Raw genomic sequence first — 19,933 nt, forward strand, 5'->3', positions numbered from 1 at the left:
TAAAATTATTGTTATAAATTACTGCTTTTTAATTAAGCCAGTAGTATATCACTTATATCTTGGAAATTCATCAGTTGCTCAATGACTCAATAATTGCAACTTTCTGTCAAAATTTGTAACTGCATCTGTTTTTCATATAATATACTATTTCCAGGTGATCCTTTAGTTCTATACAGTCATGCAAGAGGGAATACTTAGAGCTGTGATTTCCCAAATAACAAATTGCCTGTCTAATCATAATTTACTTACAGAAACCATGCTGACAGTGCACACCAAAAAAGGGACAAAATGAGTAACTGACATTTGGAGAACTGTATTAAAAAAATGTGAACATTCAAAGATAGTTGATTTCTAATATATGCTTTTGACCTAACACAAATTTGATCCAAACTCAGGGTATGACGAATACATCATAAATTTACAGATTGTAGTGGTTTTGAGTCATTCAGTTTATAACAGGAAAAGACAATAACAACTTGTTTAATCAACACTCTAACACAGTATGGATTATTTCCAATATTGTCTCAAGATGTTAAATACAAAGACAGATAACATACCATAAAATCTGCAAAATCTTTGAATCCCATATTACATCAGCACAAACAAAACCCCAAAACAAATTTCCATGTTAAATTACAGCAATACCAATCCTTTCACTTTGCTCCATAAAAAACCCATGACTTGATCTCTAAAGGTTCATCTTAAATTTCAATTTCAAATGACATGACATGTAATTTGTATTTGAGTCATCTCAGTGTCTTGTAAGTAAAAGATTAATGATAGTATTGTTTACCATACACTGATACTATACTTCATTAATACTTCCATCACTTAATGCCCTTCACTGTCATGGCTAAAGCAACTCAGTTGGTGTTTACTAGACTCCGGATTGGCATTTCCAAAACTACTTTCGCAGTTTACGAGGCGTCCATGAATGCATCAGGAGCATGCAGGGAATGATAGTAGCGTTGAGTCCAGCCCCTGGGTGGGGATTTGTGTGATTGATGGTCACCTCCCGAGAGTGTTTCATGGACTCGCCCCCTCCCCGCCCATCTCTCACTCTCTCTCTCTCTCCCTCTCTCTCTCCCTCTCCCTCCTCTCTCTCTCTCTCTCTCTCTCTCTCTCTCTCTCTCTCTCTCTCTCTCTCTCTCTGAGCAGGAATGTGGAAACAGGAGTCCAGTCAGGCAGCGCCGCGCGTCCCTGCACCGCACAGGAGTGAATAATTGATCATCGCCTCGGTTAAATATATTGATGAGCAGGAAGTGATTTGTGAACGGATTCCGCAGTCACTTTTTCGATTTACATTCTTTGGTCGGGCGCATTTCTTTGCTCTGTTCTTCGACTGAAGAAAAGTTTGCGTTGAGACCCAACATAGCTGGAGTCCGCAGATGGAAATATCCTCTCAGTGCACACCGAGCGCACCTCATTCCGAGGCTCTCCCAACATGTAAGCTTTCTTCTTTTCTTTCATTTTCTTTGCCCTGTTTACATTATGCACATTCCGACAGTGGGAACACTGCGATGATACGGCGTGTTCCTTGAGGTCACCCCTAACGAAAAATCACTACGTGTTCCTGTTGTGGTTGTTTCTGCGGCGACTTATAGTGAGTTTCCTGAACTAAATGTCCATGTTGCATTGGTTTTGTGGTACTTCATGGATATTTCATATGGTATCATAGACCCACACCCTGCCATAGGCTGTATTGTTTGAAGTTTTGCTGTGGTGTGTCATCATTAGTGCTGGTTTGTTGAAGAGTTAACATTGCTCTCGAAATTAAACTAATTTCCCAGCAGCAATACTTAATAATATCCGTTGTTCCAATAATAGGCTGCCTATACAGAATATACTAGTTGTTATTAGGCATATTCACTGCTGCATTTACGATGCAGAATTTTTTGAATATGTTAACATTTCTATATACTAATAAAAATAAAGACGTTAAAGAAATAAGTAAGATGGAGATCATGTCCCTCAACCCATCAAACTTGACTTAATTATTAATCAATCCAGTTAATTTCTGTAATATTACATATTAATCAAATCATAACTGTATTGAATCTGTGCTGAATGAACATGCCTGTTATTGAACCATATGCAGTTTTCGTTTGTCTATTAATCTGCTTTCTTCATCATTCAGGAAAAGTCTTAAAGGACTTAACAGAAAAACAGATTTAACTAAGCAACAACCAGTCACAAAACCACATAAAGCCATAAGTGACTGATCATGTTATTACTGAAGGTCCCTCTTACTTGGATTCTTTCATATCTGTGGTTCTTGAGTTTTTGTGTTAATGCTGCATTTATAGGGAACAGGTTTCTGGTTTCCATCTGTGATTTTTCACATCATTCCAAAAGCCAACAACTTGTTCCCACAGATGATGTTCCTGTCAGTGCTCAGTCTGGATGTTTCTCTTCCTCCTGACAGGGACTCGGAGTCACTGAGAAGGTGAAGGCTGCTAGTGTTAAATGCTCACTGCAAGGCTTCCCACAACACAGCGACTGCTCATATAACTGCTGTTAGTTCAGTGAGTGTGTGAACCGTTCACAGACTGTTTACCATGGCATCTAGTCTCACATGTACGGGTGTTATCTGGGCCCTGCTGTCCCTCCTGTGTGCTGCTGCCTCCTGTGTTGGCTTCTTCATGCCCTATTGGCTACTGGGGACACAGATGGACAAGCCCGTGTCCTTTGGCACGTTTCGGCGGTGCTCCTACCCGGTGAGGGATGAAGAGAGGCAGGCCACTGTGATGCTGGAGCAGTGTGGGCGCTACGCATCCTTCAGCGGCATCCCAAGTCCAGAGTGGAGGATCTGCACGGTGGTGACGGGGGTGGGATGCGGCCTTCTCCTGCTGGTGGCGCTCACAGCTCTCATGGGCTGCTGCATCTCTGACCTCATCTCACGTACTATTGGCCGTGTGGCTGGAGGCATCCAGTTTGTTGGAGGTAAGATTACGTTTTTTGTGTTGTTCTGTGTATGTTTGTGCATCCAACCAGCCCTAACACTGCCTTCTCAGTGTGGTCAGTGGGTAGTTTCTATCTGACTGGTGGGAGTACAGTGCAGAGGATCTGAAGTTTTTAACAGTCAGATTACATATTCAATATTCCTTGCTTTGCATTGAATGAATACAGATTCTCTCTAACTCTTAAGACACAGATGTTTGTATAGATTTTGGGAGGTTTTAATGACTGTAATTAACTTCTCATCAAATTTGCCTTGAACTCTTCGACAGAAGTGTTGTTCATGAAACAAAATCTCATTGGTGATGGAATGAGGAAACATAGAAATCTTGATAATCTTGCAAATTTAACCTCTGGCCAAGCTTTCTTTGGCAACAAACTTGCTGTTGTCCCAGAAAAGCCATTGTTTTGTCAGATACCCAGTCTCCACAGGAAATGAAAAGTCTTGCAGTAAGATGTTGGTCATGTTACTCATTTAATGATGTTGGAATGATGTTTACATTTTTTATTGTAACTCATGACTGAGGTTCACGCAACACTCACAGCATTCTGCTCGCTGCGGAATGGAATACAGTGCATTTATTATAAGATGTCTGAAAAAGTTCTGCACGTACATTTCACAACATATCAACATTTTGTGCACATTTCCGGTCAATTAAGGCTTTGCTCCCACTAAAACAAACAAACTTAAATGGGCTCACATATTGTAAATATAGATGAACATTAAATTTGTTGAAGAAGAAATTCTTCAGGGCAGCGCTTCAGAGTTTCATAATACCTTTGTCTGTTTTACCCTGACCAACAATTTTCATCACTCTGTCTTTCGTATGTGCAGCAGACTTTTTGGCATCAATTCATATCTTTTGTTTTAAGTGTGTTTGATGAAATGATGGAAAATTGAGCTCCATTTGGGCTATAAGCATGCCCAAAATATGCCAGTGCAATTTTCTGCTCTGGGTTTGATCCAGAATGCGCCTCTTAAAAGTTGAAAAGAAACCCACGCCCTTTCTCTTTCTCTTTGTAAAAATAGAGTTCTGTATATGCTGCAGCTCTGGCCATGGAAATGTCTTTTTCTTTGTTTGTTTGATTATAGTAAGTGGACACAGCTCTGCACGACACAAGCTTTGTTTATGTGTACTGTTGGTTTTGCACATGTGTTCTCCTGGGACGTGAGGTCTGAGGGAATGCTTCCATTGAAGCTGCAAGTTTCTCTGCCCTAGTTTAAGAAGCTGCGGCGCTCCAGCCCTCTCATTAACTCGAAAACGTTTGCTTGCATACTGTGGCTCACCACTCTGCTATTTACAATCCCCATCACTTCAGTTTGGCTTTAAAAAGTGATGTGACAGAAAAGCAGGTTGTAGGCAGATTTGACAGAGCTGCCAGGTTTTTCAGAAGGATGAATCTTCAGAGGACCACCACAACGTGCCATGTCCTAGTTCTAAAAGGCTTAGCTACTTAGGAACATCAGTATTAATGATGTAAAATATGGAGGATGATTAAGGTGAAGGCAGCCTGGTTTATTCAGAAATCTGCACTTTTATGTAAGGAGAGCTCCTTTTAAGCTCACAGCAGCCCCATACATAGAGCATTACAGCAAGCTGCTATTTTTGGTTATGGGATTAAAAAATCCCTGTCTATCTTTCTTGTGATTTCTCTCTTTCGTAGACTCACAAATCCAGACACACATGAATGTAGATGGAGGGAGCGCAAAGGGAAGGCGGGGTACAATACAAGGGGCACCGCTCAGATCCTTTAACTTGAATGCTGGTGAGCCAAAGGGCAGAGATGTCTCTGAAGGGCTAATTGGAAGTGACACAATTGGGAAGCTCAGTGGGCTGTTCAGTGTATTGTCTTCTATCACTTACAACGAGAAAAGAAATGTCAAGGCAGGCAGGGGAAGTTGAGAGAGGAAAGAAAAAAAAACACCTGATAATTGAAACGTTCAGCGTTCGCTTCTTATTAACCGAGAACCTTGCTGAGAAATAAAGATCTGTGGGGGGAAAACCGAAATGTGTGCCGAGAGATATGATCAAATCTCACCGAATCTCAAGCAAATGAGGCATACAGTTGGTGGGGCAATGCATGCAAATTCACCAGATGCAAAGGAGCCTCATGGTTCACCGTCTGATTTCAGTATCATCCTCCTTTTGTGTTTTCTCTGCTCCTATTGTTGTCCACTAATGAAGAGTGTCTGGCCAGAGCAGCCAGGGCTTTTGAACTGCCTCAAATAAAACATCCACTTAATATCTCCCTGTAATTTACCTCAGTCTCATGAAATAGATTAGAGCTGAAAGGATTTATCAGCGCTTTATCTCATTAGCTGCAGACCTGACTGAAAGAATAAGTTTTCACAATAACTATTATTGTTGTTAGTGTTGTTGTTTGCCAATTATAATGCTGTTTTCCTCCCTGTTTACTACGGACAAGTCGCTCTAGAGCTGGTTAATTGCTAATGGCAAAGACCCAGATTTTCTCCACAGGCCAGAGAGTTAGCGTCTGAGTATGAGAGTATGAGACTGTTCTGGCTCATAAATCAAAAGCCTGAGATCTCTGTGCTGCTTACATTAAACAACTGCCTTCGCTGTAGTTTCTTGTCTTAGTTATGCAGCGGTGCGGACTCTAAATGACTGTGGCACAGACGGGAGGTTCACACATTAAAAGATTCTTGACTTGGATTTGGTTGTTAGGGATTTTGATCCCCTCCCCCCCTGCTGAGCCTTGCCTTATCTTTTTTGGGTTCCCCCAAGCAGAGCAGGAAACCCTAAGAAATCAAACGTTTGTTTTAAACAGGCATGATTCAAGAACTTTATGTACCTTTTTACATATTTTGTATTTCCCGAAACCACAATAATGTGCTCTTAATTTATGCTTTTTGTGTCCTCGTTTATTCTCTCTTTCTTCTCTGCACCTGACAGGCAGTTATGTTCTGACATTTGTTTTGACAGGCCCTGTGACTGGGTAACTGGTTGGCTCCAGCACCAGTTAAATATTAGGGATAGTGATGGAAGCCTGGGGCCTCTTCCAGTCAGTTGTAATGGACTTTTTCAAACCGAGAGACTTCTGCTTACAAAAGTGAGACGCCTGATCTGCGTATGGGACGGTTCAAGAAATGTTTGGTACATTACACAGAAACTAACCTAACATCTAACTTTCTCATGTCACTGTGATGCATTTGGAGCTTGAGAAAGAAGAGTAGATCACAGCAGTTAGACTTTGTGTGAACTCAGACAATAAAGGCAAGACGCCAGATTTGGAAATGCAGGTTGCAATGGTTGTGTTTACTACAAAGAAAAAACAGATATTGATTACTAGTCCCATAATAATAAGTCCCATTAACATGGCTATACATAGATTGTGTACTGTTTCATGTTCTTATTATCTTGCCAACCCTCGTTGGCTTTGCTCATTGTTCTCCAAATCTGCCTTATATCTCATTCGCATACCGCAAAAGCACTGCAGCCTCTACACTGAACTACAAATATGTTTGAAATCTGCAGATGTCAGAAAGGGCTCAGTTCCTGGCTCAGGCTGTCTCACTGACCCGATTGAACTTACAGATTTCAGTGATGGCCGTGTGCACTGAGTTGGCTCTGACACCAGGATTTTGTTTCGGATCTCAGAACCTTGTCTGAGGCAGTCTAATTCACACACTGTGCGACTGACTTTAAGGGATTAATAGGCTTATGATACAGCCAGCTGCCAAGCCAATGGTAGCTTAAAAATGAAATCTCAAAATCATTTAAACACTGGAAGGAAAACAATGTAAAGATGCCAAAAGCAGAATAGTGTGATCTAATTTCACTTATACCTGATAAAAACCTTGGTGCTCTATTTTCAAAGGACCAATTAGTATAGTGTTATTTTCAAAATAGGAGAAGATAAAGGGATGTTTTTCTACATCACCAACAAAAGAGCAGCTGAATTTCAGTAATGCTTTTGTTGGAGAATAAAAGCTGGAAAATTTGATGACAAGAAGTGGTTTTTGAGGACTCAGATTCATCACTTTGTTAGGGCCAAAAACTATGAATAGTAGACCGTGACCTTTTGTCCATTTAGTAACATGAATTGCAAATGTGGGCCCAGTTTATGTCACTGACAACTGTAGCCTTTTGCCCTTTCAAGACAATCAATCAAATAGAACTGCTGTGATCCAAGAAACAAAGGTACTAAAGGTTGATTTGCAGCATTTGAAGCCAAAATAACGTCACTAGTCACATTAGGAGAAGCAGTGATGAAGCATAGCTCCAAAACAAGCCTGAAATCTCTCAAAAATATTGCTTTGACCCACAGAGAATGTCAGGCGGATTGAAATCATTTTAACTCTTGATAAAAATGTCAAGAGATACAGCTACTCGAGGCCGGAGGATATAGGCTATACTTTATTGAGAAGGCGTTGAGCGGCTGTGTCCTTGAAACTCAAGGTGAAATAACAGGAGAAACAATATGATGCACGACAGGCCTGTACTTTGACTGTTCCTGGGAGTTTGTTGAGACAGTATGTAGTGTACAAGAAGGTAGCTGCTGCTGTTTCAGAGGAGGCGTGGGCCTATGAGGTGTAGTGTACCCGAGGGATGTAAAAAAAAATGGTTTGAAACAGCTCAACGCAGCATAATTCATTGCCATAAGGGAAGGTTGTGGTCAGCAGGGGATCTATAGAGTCTAATTTTGTCTGTCATTGTAGGGACAAGTACCAAGAACTCTTTACAGTTTTCGGAGCAAAACTTGATGTCATCACTGCACGATGGGCTAAGAGCATTTATTATAGGGACATTTAATGTGTACTACATTAAACATTACCCCGGGTTCTGACATTTCTTTGATGAAATGAGATCAGAAAAATGTGGGTTTTCACATGCTTCTCTGTTTTCTCTGTTTTCTGATGCTCCCCCATGAGGTCTTTCAGAGTGAGATGACAAACTTATAATTTATTTGACATGCATTCATCTTTTGACCAGGTGCAAAGCTTTTGGTTTGGATTTTTTTTTATTTCTTCAAAGCAGAACTGAAGAAATAGCTAAAGCTTTAAAGACAGTGAAAGCAGAAACAGAATTTAGGTGGATGAAACCGTATTAAGCTGGTTTGTCTGAACTAAAGGACATGTTTGTGGGGGAAACAATAACAATGCAACACATTGGCTCTATCCTCCGCAGTGTACACCAGCTTGTTGGCCACGCTGGTTGAATACTTCCCACACCAGCCTCCACTGAAGCTGCAGTTGATCTGAAATATCAAATAATTGGCTCCGTTGCCTTCTGGGAAAGTTTCTCCATTTCGTTTTCTGGTTGATTGGCTCTGTTTACACCTCTGTGCCAGCATCTTGTTTGCCCACACTGGTGTGGAATGTCAGTAAATGAACAATATGAAGCCACAAAGAGGATACACACATGAAATACGTTCAACTCTGGGCCTATTTCAGTTAAGTTTGCCTCCATTTTAAGTTCACCACTTCCTTGAGTAACTCTGTTGTTCTCTCAGAGGTGACCTGTAACACACAACATGTAATACAGTATCCTGGTCGTCCAGGCTTAATGAAATTGAATTTACCACATCTGCCTCCACTACCTCTGTAGCTTAAAGTGTATGTCAAGGGCATACGCATGAACAATAAATTTAAAGACATGTAAATAAATTACAAATGGGCTGCCATTGTGGTTTCCAAAATGTTGCCAAGGGCTGTTTGGCACAGGAGTGTGTTGTCCTGTTTGAAAGCCATACCAGCGCAGCCAGGAGCTTTGTCCTTGTGTCGGCTTTGTGAGTTCTTGCCAGCTGGATCTCCCCCAGTCCCAGAATGTGTGCTTCCACTCCCCTTTCGCCACTAGCTCTCATTTTCAAGAGGTACAACAAAATGAAATCGCATCCATATGAGGAAGGCTTTGGGATGAAGAGCTCATGTTTCCAGGGGAATATTCTGTCAGGAAACGTGTCTCTTGACAGTCATTGTTAATGGTGTCGGATCACAAGACATTTCCGGGGCGATGGGTAAATATTCCCTGACGTGCCGTTTTATCCTTTTACTTCCAAAACCTTATCTGTATTCCTTACTCCTCGCAGGCCTGCCAGTTTGATGTGATGATGATGAACTACACTGTCTCATCTGCCATGTAGGCATTGCATAAAACTAATGAGATAGCACCGGCCCATATGTTTGAGAGGAGAAAGCCAGGCCTTTTCAGTATGGACAAGAGCCTTGTGTAATGGTTTTTAGAATGCTGTCTTGCTCTTCATTGCTCACATTTCCGGCCACTGATGGTTATAAAGTGGACATCTCTTCCTCTGGGTTGATTGATCACCTAAAGTGCAGACCACTCTTGCAACACTGTAATGCGCTCATTCAGCCTGGCAGCTATTTTTGTTCAACATACAGTCCCTCAAACCCCCACCAACACCACCACGAGGGTGTTTGGAGTCAGAGAGCAGCGAAACGTAGCTTGTGCACCATAGGCTGTCTTTTTTTTCTCCAACACTCTGCTCTGTCTTTCTCCTTCACCCTTCATCCATTCTCAGGATGAACTCACTTCTCCTTGTCTGCCCTTCTCCTTTTAGGTTGCTACAGTATTATTTCCAGTGCTCTCAGACTTAAACTCTATTTCGGGCTTGTTTCACCTTTCACCTAATTTTGCTTTCTGTGCACCTCTCTGTGTCCTTCCCCTCTCTTTCTCCATCTCTTTTTCTTGCTCTCCTTCTCCTTCTCACAGTAGCTGTTCACACTGCTGTTGTCTATTGCAAGCAAAAAAAAAAATAGATTGGGCCAGTACCCAGCGACCCGAAGAGTGGACGTGGTCTCAGCCAGAAAGACAGAAAGAGAGAACAGATGAAAACGAGTGAGACAGAAGCAAAGAGAAACAGGGCGGAAAGCCCGGCATCAACAGGGATTTGGTTTTGTCAAACAGGAAGTCTGGGGGAACCAAAGGACAGACAGAAAGGTTATTTCAGTCTGTTCCTCTGTTAAGTCATTGTTTTCAGTGCCATAGTAGGAGGCGTGCTGCATATTGGGCTGTTTTTTTTTGTCACTGGGAACTGAACTGTTCCAGAAAACGTGTCTGCAGTGTTTGGCATTAATGCAGCCATTAAAACAGCGAGCAAGGGAGCCTGACAGTTGAGGGGAATGAATGAATTTGGTATTGCTGAAACTATTGTTGACTAAATAATTAGTTGATTGGCAAAACATGAATCAACAGAAATTTCGATAATCAATTAACTGCTAATTTGTAAGTAATTTACCAAACAAAAATGCCAAACATTCGCTGGTTGCGACTTCTTAAATGTGAGGATTCTTTGTATTTTATCGTTGTAAATTAAATATGTTTTGTTTTTGAGGCTCTCTGTCAGACAAGACTAGCAATTTGATTGTGACCTCTCGGAAATCATAATTATTCAACAAGAGTCAGCCATTCTGTTTACTCTGAGGCATTATACTGAGCCGCCACAGTACTTTGACCTAAATGCTAATGCTAACGTGATCACAGTGACAATGCTAAGATACTGTTGATTAGTGTTAGATTAATGTTTACTGTTTTCAATCTTAGCATACTCCATACACTGATGGAAGTATCATTAATTTTACAGGTCATAAACCAAAGTATTAGACAAAATGAAATTCTGACTTTATGATGGTACTGGATGAAAAGCCAGGGTATCATCAAAGTTATTACAGGTCAAGTCAAGTCAATTTTATTTGTATAGCACCAAATCATAACATAAATTATCTCACTGGCCAGCCAGGCCACTAGCCTGGCCAAAAACATAACTGATATTCATTGATGATAACACAAATTGTTAATGGTAGCCCTACACCTAGGGAACTGCATTAATTTCTTTGTGAAGAATTTTAGTTTCTGAGATGATCAGCCAGGACATTCTCCTCTGCTTTAACAGAAAGGGCGATGCAGACAGAGAAGTAATTGTTAACACATATCACGTCTTTGCCGCTGACACCTAAAACAGTATGTGCGAATGGATGAATCACTGCTCAGGCAGATGCTTAACAGATGGTGGAGGCTCTGCTTCTCTGTATCACTGGTGACACACATTGTGGAGGGCATGTTTGGTGTCAGTGCCCTAGCCTGTACTTACAGTGAGCAATACTTTAGTCACAGGTAGGGCTACAAGAATAAACCCCTTTCATTCTGTTTGAGCCGTTGTAGTCCTTGTTTCTGTGGCAGATAAACCCTAGTGTGCAAACAGAAACACAAAGAGAGAACAAGGGAAGGGAAAAAAAATACCTGTTTTCCTGAACTTCACCACGTTATGTCTAATTAGGGATGAAGAAGATGGAAAGCCCACATTTGACCTGTTAGACATCTCTGAGGGAATCAGAGGCCATGAGTCGGCCGAATAAATGAATAAGTATGGATTGGATGGATTGGGTCTGAGCCCTGTGGGATAAAGTAGTTTGCTCAGTATTCATACCCTGTTTTACAGTCTCAGAGGCACCGTGCCTTTAACACTACAGTTAATTATACCCTGTTCTTCCTAGTGAGGGGGAATGTGGGGTCAATACTCCTTTTGTGCTGCCTTTTCGCAGGTCAAATAGCAGGCGAGTGAGGAAATAGAATATGGGCTGTATGTATGGAGGCAGATCTGCAAATAAAATGGCAGCACAGAATAGCCAAAAGAGGAGTCTATTTTTGGTAAAGTATTCCACAATAATTGCCCGTCTTTAGTTTTTTTTTTACCCTCAAACCAGTAACGACTAAGTTATTTTTCTGCCCTTTACACCACTTTGACTCGTGGACGTCTCATTTAATTTCACTCAATGTGTCCAAGTATCTTATTCCTGAGAGTCCAGGAATAGCATGAAAAGCTGCATAAGGAGTGAGGAGCTCTGATGGTAAGTAATGTGTGGAAAAGAGTGGCCTCTGTCTCTGAGAGAATTAGATCAGGGTCCGTGTACGACTCTAGGAGAGAAGTTTTGTCCCTCAGTGGGTCACTCAAACACATGTGGCTGCTAGACAGCGGGGACAGGTGAAGGTCTTGTAAAAGGCAGCTGATGATCAGATCAGACGAGGACAGGGGTCACCTGTCCACATGCAGTTGTCTGTCACGAGTGTCTGTTAATGACATGGTGACAGTAGTTGTGCGTGTGAAAGGGACATGTGCTCTGGTAAAGTGTGAATTTGTTGCTTCTTGTATCTCTGTGTTTTTTTTTTGAGAGCGCCTGTAGTGTAGCCTGCATGTGGCCGTGTGTTAATTTCCTGTGTGCTGAGGCCAGGGCCTGCGTTTGCTGTCTGCCTCAAGGAATGCTGGGAATGTGGGGTAAATATATTCTGTTGCCCCCACCCTCCTCTCCACCCCCCCATCTCCAGCACCACTGCAAGTTTAATTTGAGAGGCTTTTAATGAGCATGCATGTGTTTCACTAGAGAAAGTGTTTGAGCTGAATATTTTACAGCTTTCCTTTTGTTATCTTTACAGCAGTGGGCTAAAATCTATATTTTGCTTGTGATTGTGAATGCTAACGGAGTCAAGCATTTTTCTGTTATGAATTCAGCTTATATAAATTAGAGGCGGCAAGACCCTTGAGAGAATGAGTGTTTGTGTGTTTAGTGATCAATACAAATAAGACTTAATTTGAAGGACAGCAATGTGCACTGTGGGTTTTTTTGAAGCCACGCAGAAACACACCATCAAAGGCACCTTGGTGTAGTAATAAGCAAAATGTCACTCCCATCATTATCATAAAATGACAAACCTGTAATTGTGATGCATAAAATTATGTCTCAGGAAGAAGAGTGTGCCATGCCTCAGTTTTTATAAGGCTGAAACAAGCTGAACAATAATCTCCGTTTTGTGGGCCAAGGCTGTACTTGTGGAGACTGGTTTAGTGTTTGGGTGGAAGGCGATGCAGTGTGATTTCGGTTTTGCTTTGCTTCCCAGACTCTCTTTCCAGCTGGTCAGCAGCAGTTGGGTGGGCTCTTCCCATTATAGGATCTGGTTTCCACAGCAGCAGGGGTTGCAGACCCAAAGGAGAGACATGGGGAGAGAGAGACGGGAGGGAGGGTCAACATTTGGAGAAATCAACAGTCTTGTAGCAGTCAGTGGTCTTTTGCTTAAGATAAAAAAAAGTTTTAAGCTACAAGTTGTCTTTAGATTCAAGAAACAACACACCACCACTCTGCTAATAGTCAGTTCACCTCCCAAAGTCTATTTTTACCCTCCACAAGAAGACTGTAGTCAAGCCTCAACAGTTAAACGGCACCTTCTTGACTGGCCTTCCCATGAACCCGAAAGAGAAAGAAAATCAGCAGCAACAGCAACAACAGCAAGACATAAACAAAACCTGGCAAGAAAGCGCTTGAAGTCAGGCATTTACCGCATCTAGCCAGCAGACAAAGGCTGTAGAAGTGCTCTGGAATAAGAGGCCCCAAGATGGGACACCCATTCAGATTTAACATAAGACAGAGTGGCTGGATGTATTTTGAGCCACTCGGTCCAAAATGCAGCCCCGTGAAAGAATAACACACTCCCTCTGGAATGCACAAAGTGAGCTTCATCTCAGAGAAAGCTAGAGGAGGCTATAAACAGGACAGAAGATGTGCTCTACCCATATTTGTATGTGTTTATGAAGATCAGCGAGAGCTGATGGCCATATATAGGATTGTTGTGAAAAACCCATGGTGGAGAGCTGTACAGAGCTGTCTGAGGTCTGGAAGCGATTACTAAATGTCATACAAAGACAATTGTTATAATAGATAAACTCGGGGGAAAAAAACTGTGTTGGAATCTAAATCAGAGGAACTTGCTTTAACAAGTTGGGCCAGGTGCACTTTACAAATAGCTGTATGCTAGGTGTGGATAATAATATCAGCAGTGATACCTTATCTCTTTCCTCACCTGTTATAAGAGCAGAGAACATTAGCAAGACGTTCTGTCCTCCATGCCCCCTCCGCCTCTTCCTCTGCTGCTTCCATGCACTTTATTACCATCAGTCACATATTCTATTTTCTGATTTCACTTACCTCTTGCTTGACTCGTGTGTATGTTCTTTTCGCTCAAACAGAAAATGTCACAGAAAAACTCAAACGAAAGGCGAAAACTGAGAGTTCTGCTCCTTTCCAAAGGGAGCATAGGAACAAAGGTAGTCTTTGATCCAGCAGAGTGACTTTGCTCTCTGCTCTAATTCTGGGTTTGGACCAGTCTGAGCCCCTCGTTGTTGTTCTCCCAGGCCTGACGAGCCAAACTACACCCAGCACTTGGTCCATAGGTTCACCTTAGGTCTCCATGGGAACAGCAACCTGGCTCTAGTTAGTTGCACAATAATATTACAGAAAGTTTTCTGGGTGTGATTTAGAGTCACACTGTGACTGAACCCAGGGCTTTTTAATCACATATTCCAGCTATTGCTTGAGCTGGCTCATGAGTTGATTTCTCTAGCGAGTATTGGTGTGGATGAATCGAAATGATTAAATATGAGTTATTCTTGGGCTTTATAGACTCACCAACATAATGAAAACACCAATCTTCAGTGAATAGCTCCAAGATAATGCAAACACTGACCACCATTTGTCTGCTTTGTGTTGTGGCTTTCATTTTACATAAATCGTCACTAGACAAACTAATCTAAATCTATTCAAAAGCGAAAATAGGCAGTGTCAGAGCTGTTCTAGTGTCCTATTCCTGAAAAAAAATATTAATTTTTATGAAACACATGAACCTCGTTACAATGCCCGCACCCTAGTGTTATTGTCTGACTCTACTCATATCAAGGCATCATTACATAGGCAAATTGGAAGGAAACCAGAGAGCTTTTAACAGAGGCAACTAAAGACAAGGGTGTCACCTGTTAAGCTGAAGCTGAGTGGAAGATTTGTAATTACAGAGTGATTATATGAGGAGCCAAACCCTTAGGAGCTGAAGTGTATTGCTCTGCCGCCAGTGATATCATTCACATCTACTTATCTCCTGCACTGCCAGCTAAGACTTGATCATTAGTGAATGTGTCACTATCAGGACTGTTCTGATAGTGCTACTCCAATGCCGGTCCTTTGTTGGCATTCCTCTCAGGGAGCTCAACTCCTTTCCCCTTCTTCCGGCAGCCTCCTGTCTGTCTGCTGGAGCACGTAAATGCAAGAAAACCGAAGATATGACTTTCACTAGGAAATTGTCAGAATGGCTTTTCAAATTGAATTTGAATCATTCGGCAGGCACGCATTTGATGTGATTATTTCAGGGCAAAATTACACAAATAAAAGGAGATTCAGGTGATTGCTTGTCATAACAACATAGTTTGGCTGGGGCCGGCTGAGCTGTTCTGACAGAGTGATAGCAGGTTAGAAGTCGACACCGCCGAATCTCGGTGAGAGCTGCTGGATCAGTAAGTGAAGTCATTCAGAGCTGTTCTGCTCGACATGTTTCACTCTGACCATGATGTGTTTCACCATCTGACAGTTGAAGATAACCACAGAGTAAGTGGCTGGCTGGAGTGTGTGTCTCTTTTTTTGGAGGGGGGCCATGGAGCATGGATGTTGAATGGTTCATCATGTGCAAAGAGGGAGGTAATAGATGCCGAGTCGCAGGCACTCAGGCCTGCTGATAACCCAGTGCAAACTGTCAGTCACACAGCAGAGTGGACAAAGCGTAGGTTGCCCTGTTTAGATTGCCTGCTTAATATCTGAATTGTGATTTGATGTTTTACTGATGTGTTTCTCCCACAGCTGACTGGCCCAGAATTGAAATGTTGCCCAATATTGTTTTTTTTTCCACCTCTGTAACTGCATCAGCTCTCTGGTGTGAGCTGGCTGTTATAAAAGTTTGACATCTACCATTCAGTAGTCACACTGAACATCAAACATAAACAGCAGTGACATCAAGGTTAGTCTGGAAGCCATCCGGTAAAGTGACCCGTTCTGCATGTACAAAATGTCAATAAAAACAGAGACAGCTGTGCCGTGTACAGAAACCCTGCAATACCCTGCTGGGCTTTGAGCAGTAAATGTCCATTATTATCTCAGCATCTTCCCCTCCAGCCTCCACTCTGTCTGGAGCTCTGCGATCATTTAGCTTCCACTTCCTCAGGCAATGCAGTTGAAGATGAGTTATCCATTATTTTGCCTGTCAGAAAGCAGAGAAACAGCTGAAAAGCATGTGGACTCACTGGCTGCTGATCTGTGCTGGAAATGTCCTCTAGGATATGAGCAGGGTTTTATTATGTATCTTGGTGGAAGCTTCCAGTATGATTAGACCAACTTTTGGATCAGACTGCAAAGCAAGAGCTGCACCTTGTAATGAAAATCAAGTGGCTGCTCTGCAGTCTGCTCTGTTGGAAAAACTAGTAAATCTCTCTTTTCTACAATGGATTTCTGTCTGTCTGTGTTGAATGCTCTTCATCTTACATTGTTCTGCCCGAAACCAAAACCCGATGTTTACTATGGATGTTTACATTACTGAAGACTTTTCTGCTATCAGCATAAGTGCACTGAATAAACCTTGACATACTCGTAGCCTGTTATTTGCAGTAATAAAAAATGACACCACCTTAGCTGAACTGAAAATATATATTTCTTTTAAATTGCTTTACAGCAGCTGCTGTGAGGGGCCTCTGGGTGGAGTTTCCATTAAAAGCTGCCAGCAGTCATATAACTGAGTTAAGTGCTAATATGACTATATTTGCAGGGAATTCCTGATTTGAAATACGTGTTTTATCAGTCCGAAATGAAACGTCAAATGTTTCAAAGGAAATCAGACAGCTTATTATTTTAAAGGACTGTATTCCCAAAGGTTTGGAGTTTTCATGTGCTGGTGGGAATCTCACACTCTCAGCCTCTCAGCCTCTTACTCATGCTCTCAGTTCAAATGAAAGCACAGGCTCAAGAAAAATGGCAGATAAATGGTTACTGGTCAATCCACAACTTTGTGCTCTGCCCTCCTGAGACAGTTGCAGTGAAAGCAGAGGAGCTACGCACTTTTTCCTGAGTAGTTGTCGGCGAGCTACTGGCAACTGGCGCGTGGAGATCTCCCCCCCGGCGACGTGCATTCAGTTTGAAAAGACACATTTATACAACACATATGCCATTTCCAAACTGAAACAAAAGAAGGCACTGGGTTTTTACAATTACTTTCAGCGTAGTCACAGTGAAACACTTTTCACTGTTGAAGCATGGGATCGAGGAATAGCCAGTAAAGACAAAAGTAAAAAACCTGTGTGATTTGATAAGAAAACCAGATATATAAGTGGGACAAAGTAACTGGGGTGTGGTTCTTATAAACTCCTCTGGGCAGAGTTTATGATTTCCTTTATAGAAAAAGCTCCCCAGGTTTTTCACAAACATCCTCTTTCTCGGAAGGCAAGTGAACAAAGCAACGATTCAAAGCAGACAGTTTGTACAGAGGTACCTCTGCACAAGCTGTCTGTGTGTTGTCGTCGAGGCAAAGTTTTCAAACAGTCGTCCTTCCTACTGCTTATTGATGGGCTCTCAGCAAGGTGTCGCTGAGTCAGGAAGACACCTGCCCTGAGCCACAGCAATCTGTAATCATGATCAAAGCTCAGATCCGTCAGCTGGGAGCCTGTTAGTGTCCTTGCTTTAAGCTTTGTTGTTTTGAACGTGCTCGTCTCCCTTTGGTGAGCCCTGCGGGCAGTTACAGAGGAGGCGAGCTACACACAGTCGTGTGGACAGTGCAGGGTGGAGACTCAGGCACAAGCAGGCACCAGGCCCGGGTTTGTGACAGGGCTGTCTGCAGAACTTATTGATCTGTGGAAAGAGATCTGCATCCTCTCTTGAGCTACCAACACATCACTGTTTGTCACTTGTGATGGTGAGCAACTTTCTGCTCCCTCGCTGACTCTGGATGTGTTTTATACTCTTTCTCCTGTCATGATCTACATTGCTCACACAGAGCACTTTGTCGTTCTCTCTCTGAAATCCAGCCATTGCCCTTCTTCTTTTGCCTTCTGTCTTAAAAACCCACCAAATGATTGATCCTACGCTGTGTGTCTGGCAATTAAGGAACCCCCCTCGCACCTCAGCTAAACATATCCTCTAACATCCTCCTTTATCTCAGCACTGTGATAATTACCCCGTTGTTAGACCTTGAGCTTGAGAAGTAACACCTAACCAAGGGCAACGTGCCGCGTGCAGAGCAGGACTGTGATTCATTGGCATGTATATAGCTGGCCATATATCTTCAAGGAAGCAGTAATAGGTGGGGGTAGCGAGGTGAACATGGGGAAAATGGGCTGCCATTGCTTGAGTGGCTGCTAATGTGGTCTTTCCAGGGAAACAACTGGAAAGATGATCTGTTATTATTATGTTCTAATGGCCTAAACAATACAAATGAAAAGCCTAAAGCTGTACATAGGTTTTACACGATCAAAATTGATATGTATAGGAGTACAGCTCATTTCACAGAGGCCAAGGTGACACCTTCAGATTGCTTGTTTTGTCCAACCAACCGTCCAGTACCCAAGGACATACAATTTACGATGATGTAGAGCAGAGAAAAGTGGCAAATTGTCCCATTTAAAAAGCTGGAACCACTGAATGTTTGGCATTTTTGCTCAATAACTTAAACAGTTCAATTTTAATTTTAGGTGAATTAAATATCTTGATTATTTGACTGTTTCAGCAATAGATACGTATATTCTTTATCTCAAACACTGGATCACATGTTGGCTGCTCCACTTTCAAACTAGAAAAAAATACTCCACCCTCTCTCTCAACCATTGTTTTCTGCTCTGGCATGTCAACTGTGATCCAGACCTAATCTACCAGCCCAATAGTGAGGTCCCTGCAGGGAGTCCGGGGGCCCCAGGCCCAGAACCAATGCCTCATCTGTCTTCAAGACAGGCTACAGGCAGGGGCCAGCTTCGCGCCTGTCCTGTCGTGCTTGCATATGCAGAGCTACGAGGGGATGTTGAACCCTGAAGCCTTCATCTGGTCACCAGGTGGGCACCGGCACAGTGGCCTGTCTCTTCCCCCACATTCTGTCAATGAGCGTGGAAATGAAAATCAGTGAAGATGGCCCTATTTCCCCGCAGGGAGTCTCAAACCTCCTCAGGGGCAACAAGCAGGCGTGACCATACTCGCACACTGAGGTGACGATGAGCAAATAGCATGGGAAGTTAGTTTTACTAGCTGTGCTGTTTGTGCAGTTTCCTGTTTTCTCTTCTGGCCCCATTTTGTTTTGGAAGCTTCTCACATGTCTCACATAAATGTTTGCTGGAATAACATTTAATATTGTTTTTCTTCCTGTTGTAAATTTCAGTCATAGCTTTGTCACGTCACCAGGTTAGAACAAACAATCAGTCTCGCAGTTATTCAAACACACACACACGGATGCTCTCCATCAATGTGTTTGTTCTCCATTACGCTAATGTCATTTGTTTGCTTGTTTGCTTGTGTTTTGTCACACAATGCAACCATCTGACTGTAGTTCACAGGCTTTACAGCACTGTCTGAATCTGAGTCTACCCGCAGTCAAATTAAAAAATTAAAGTTTAGTGAAACTGCAGTTTTTCTGAATGTCTACTGTAAGCATCAGAGTACTCAATAAATAAAACTGAGTACAATCTTGCTGACATTCAACAATAAAGCTCCACCATACTGCAGAGGACAGACAGCCAGCCTTATGGTGAGTTGTTTACTCTGGCAAGTACACTCAGAAAGTCTTGCAATTGTGGCAAAGTGAATGACATGTTGCCCCCGACAAAGCTTTTGCAGGCTCGTTTGTTCCTTTCGAGAGGAAGTCAAATACGGCTTTAACAAACTTCGTCGTGACACTGCAGCGAAGGAGACAAACGGCCTGTTTCAGCCGAAGCCAGGTGCTGATTAATCATGAGATTAGAAATTACCAATTTTTAACTTTTTTTTTTCCTCAGCAGAAAAATAACCCATGAAATGAGGCATTTTAGATAGCTGCTCATCTTTGACCGTCCCTTCCCTCATCTCTCCCCACTTCTCTCTGCACCAGCACACTGAGTAAAGAATACATTAGAGGGTAATGAAATAAGGGCATTTAAAGAAAGATTTGAACTGAGTGTC

The 19,933-nt window shown here is 42.3% G+C and overlaps 1 protein-coding gene across 1 annotated transcript in view; it reads left to right on the top strand.

Annotated features, from left to right (window-relative positions):
- The first annotated feature begins 1,163 nt into the window (after positions 1-1,163).
- Positions 1,164-19,933, top strand: part of LOC121186723 (LHFPL tetraspan subfamily member 6 protein) — a 40,743-nt gene continuing 21,973 nt past the window's right edge. The window contains exons 1-2 of the mRNA XM_041045497.1: positions 1,164-1,446; positions 2,426-2,943. Coding sequence (XP_040901431.1) covers positions 2,559-2,943 — 385 coding nt within the window. The 5' untranslated portion in view covers positions 1,164-1,446; positions 2,426-2,558. The remainder of the gene's footprint in view (positions 1,447-2,425; positions 2,944-19,933) is intronic.

This window comes from Toxotes jaculatrix, chromosome 9 (genome assembly GCF_017976425.1).
Source record: "Toxotes jaculatrix isolate fToxJac2 chromosome 9, fToxJac2.pri, whole genome shotgun sequence".
Taxonomy (NCBI): domain Eukaryota; kingdom Metazoa; phylum Chordata; class Actinopteri; family Toxotidae; genus Toxotes; species Toxotes jaculatrix.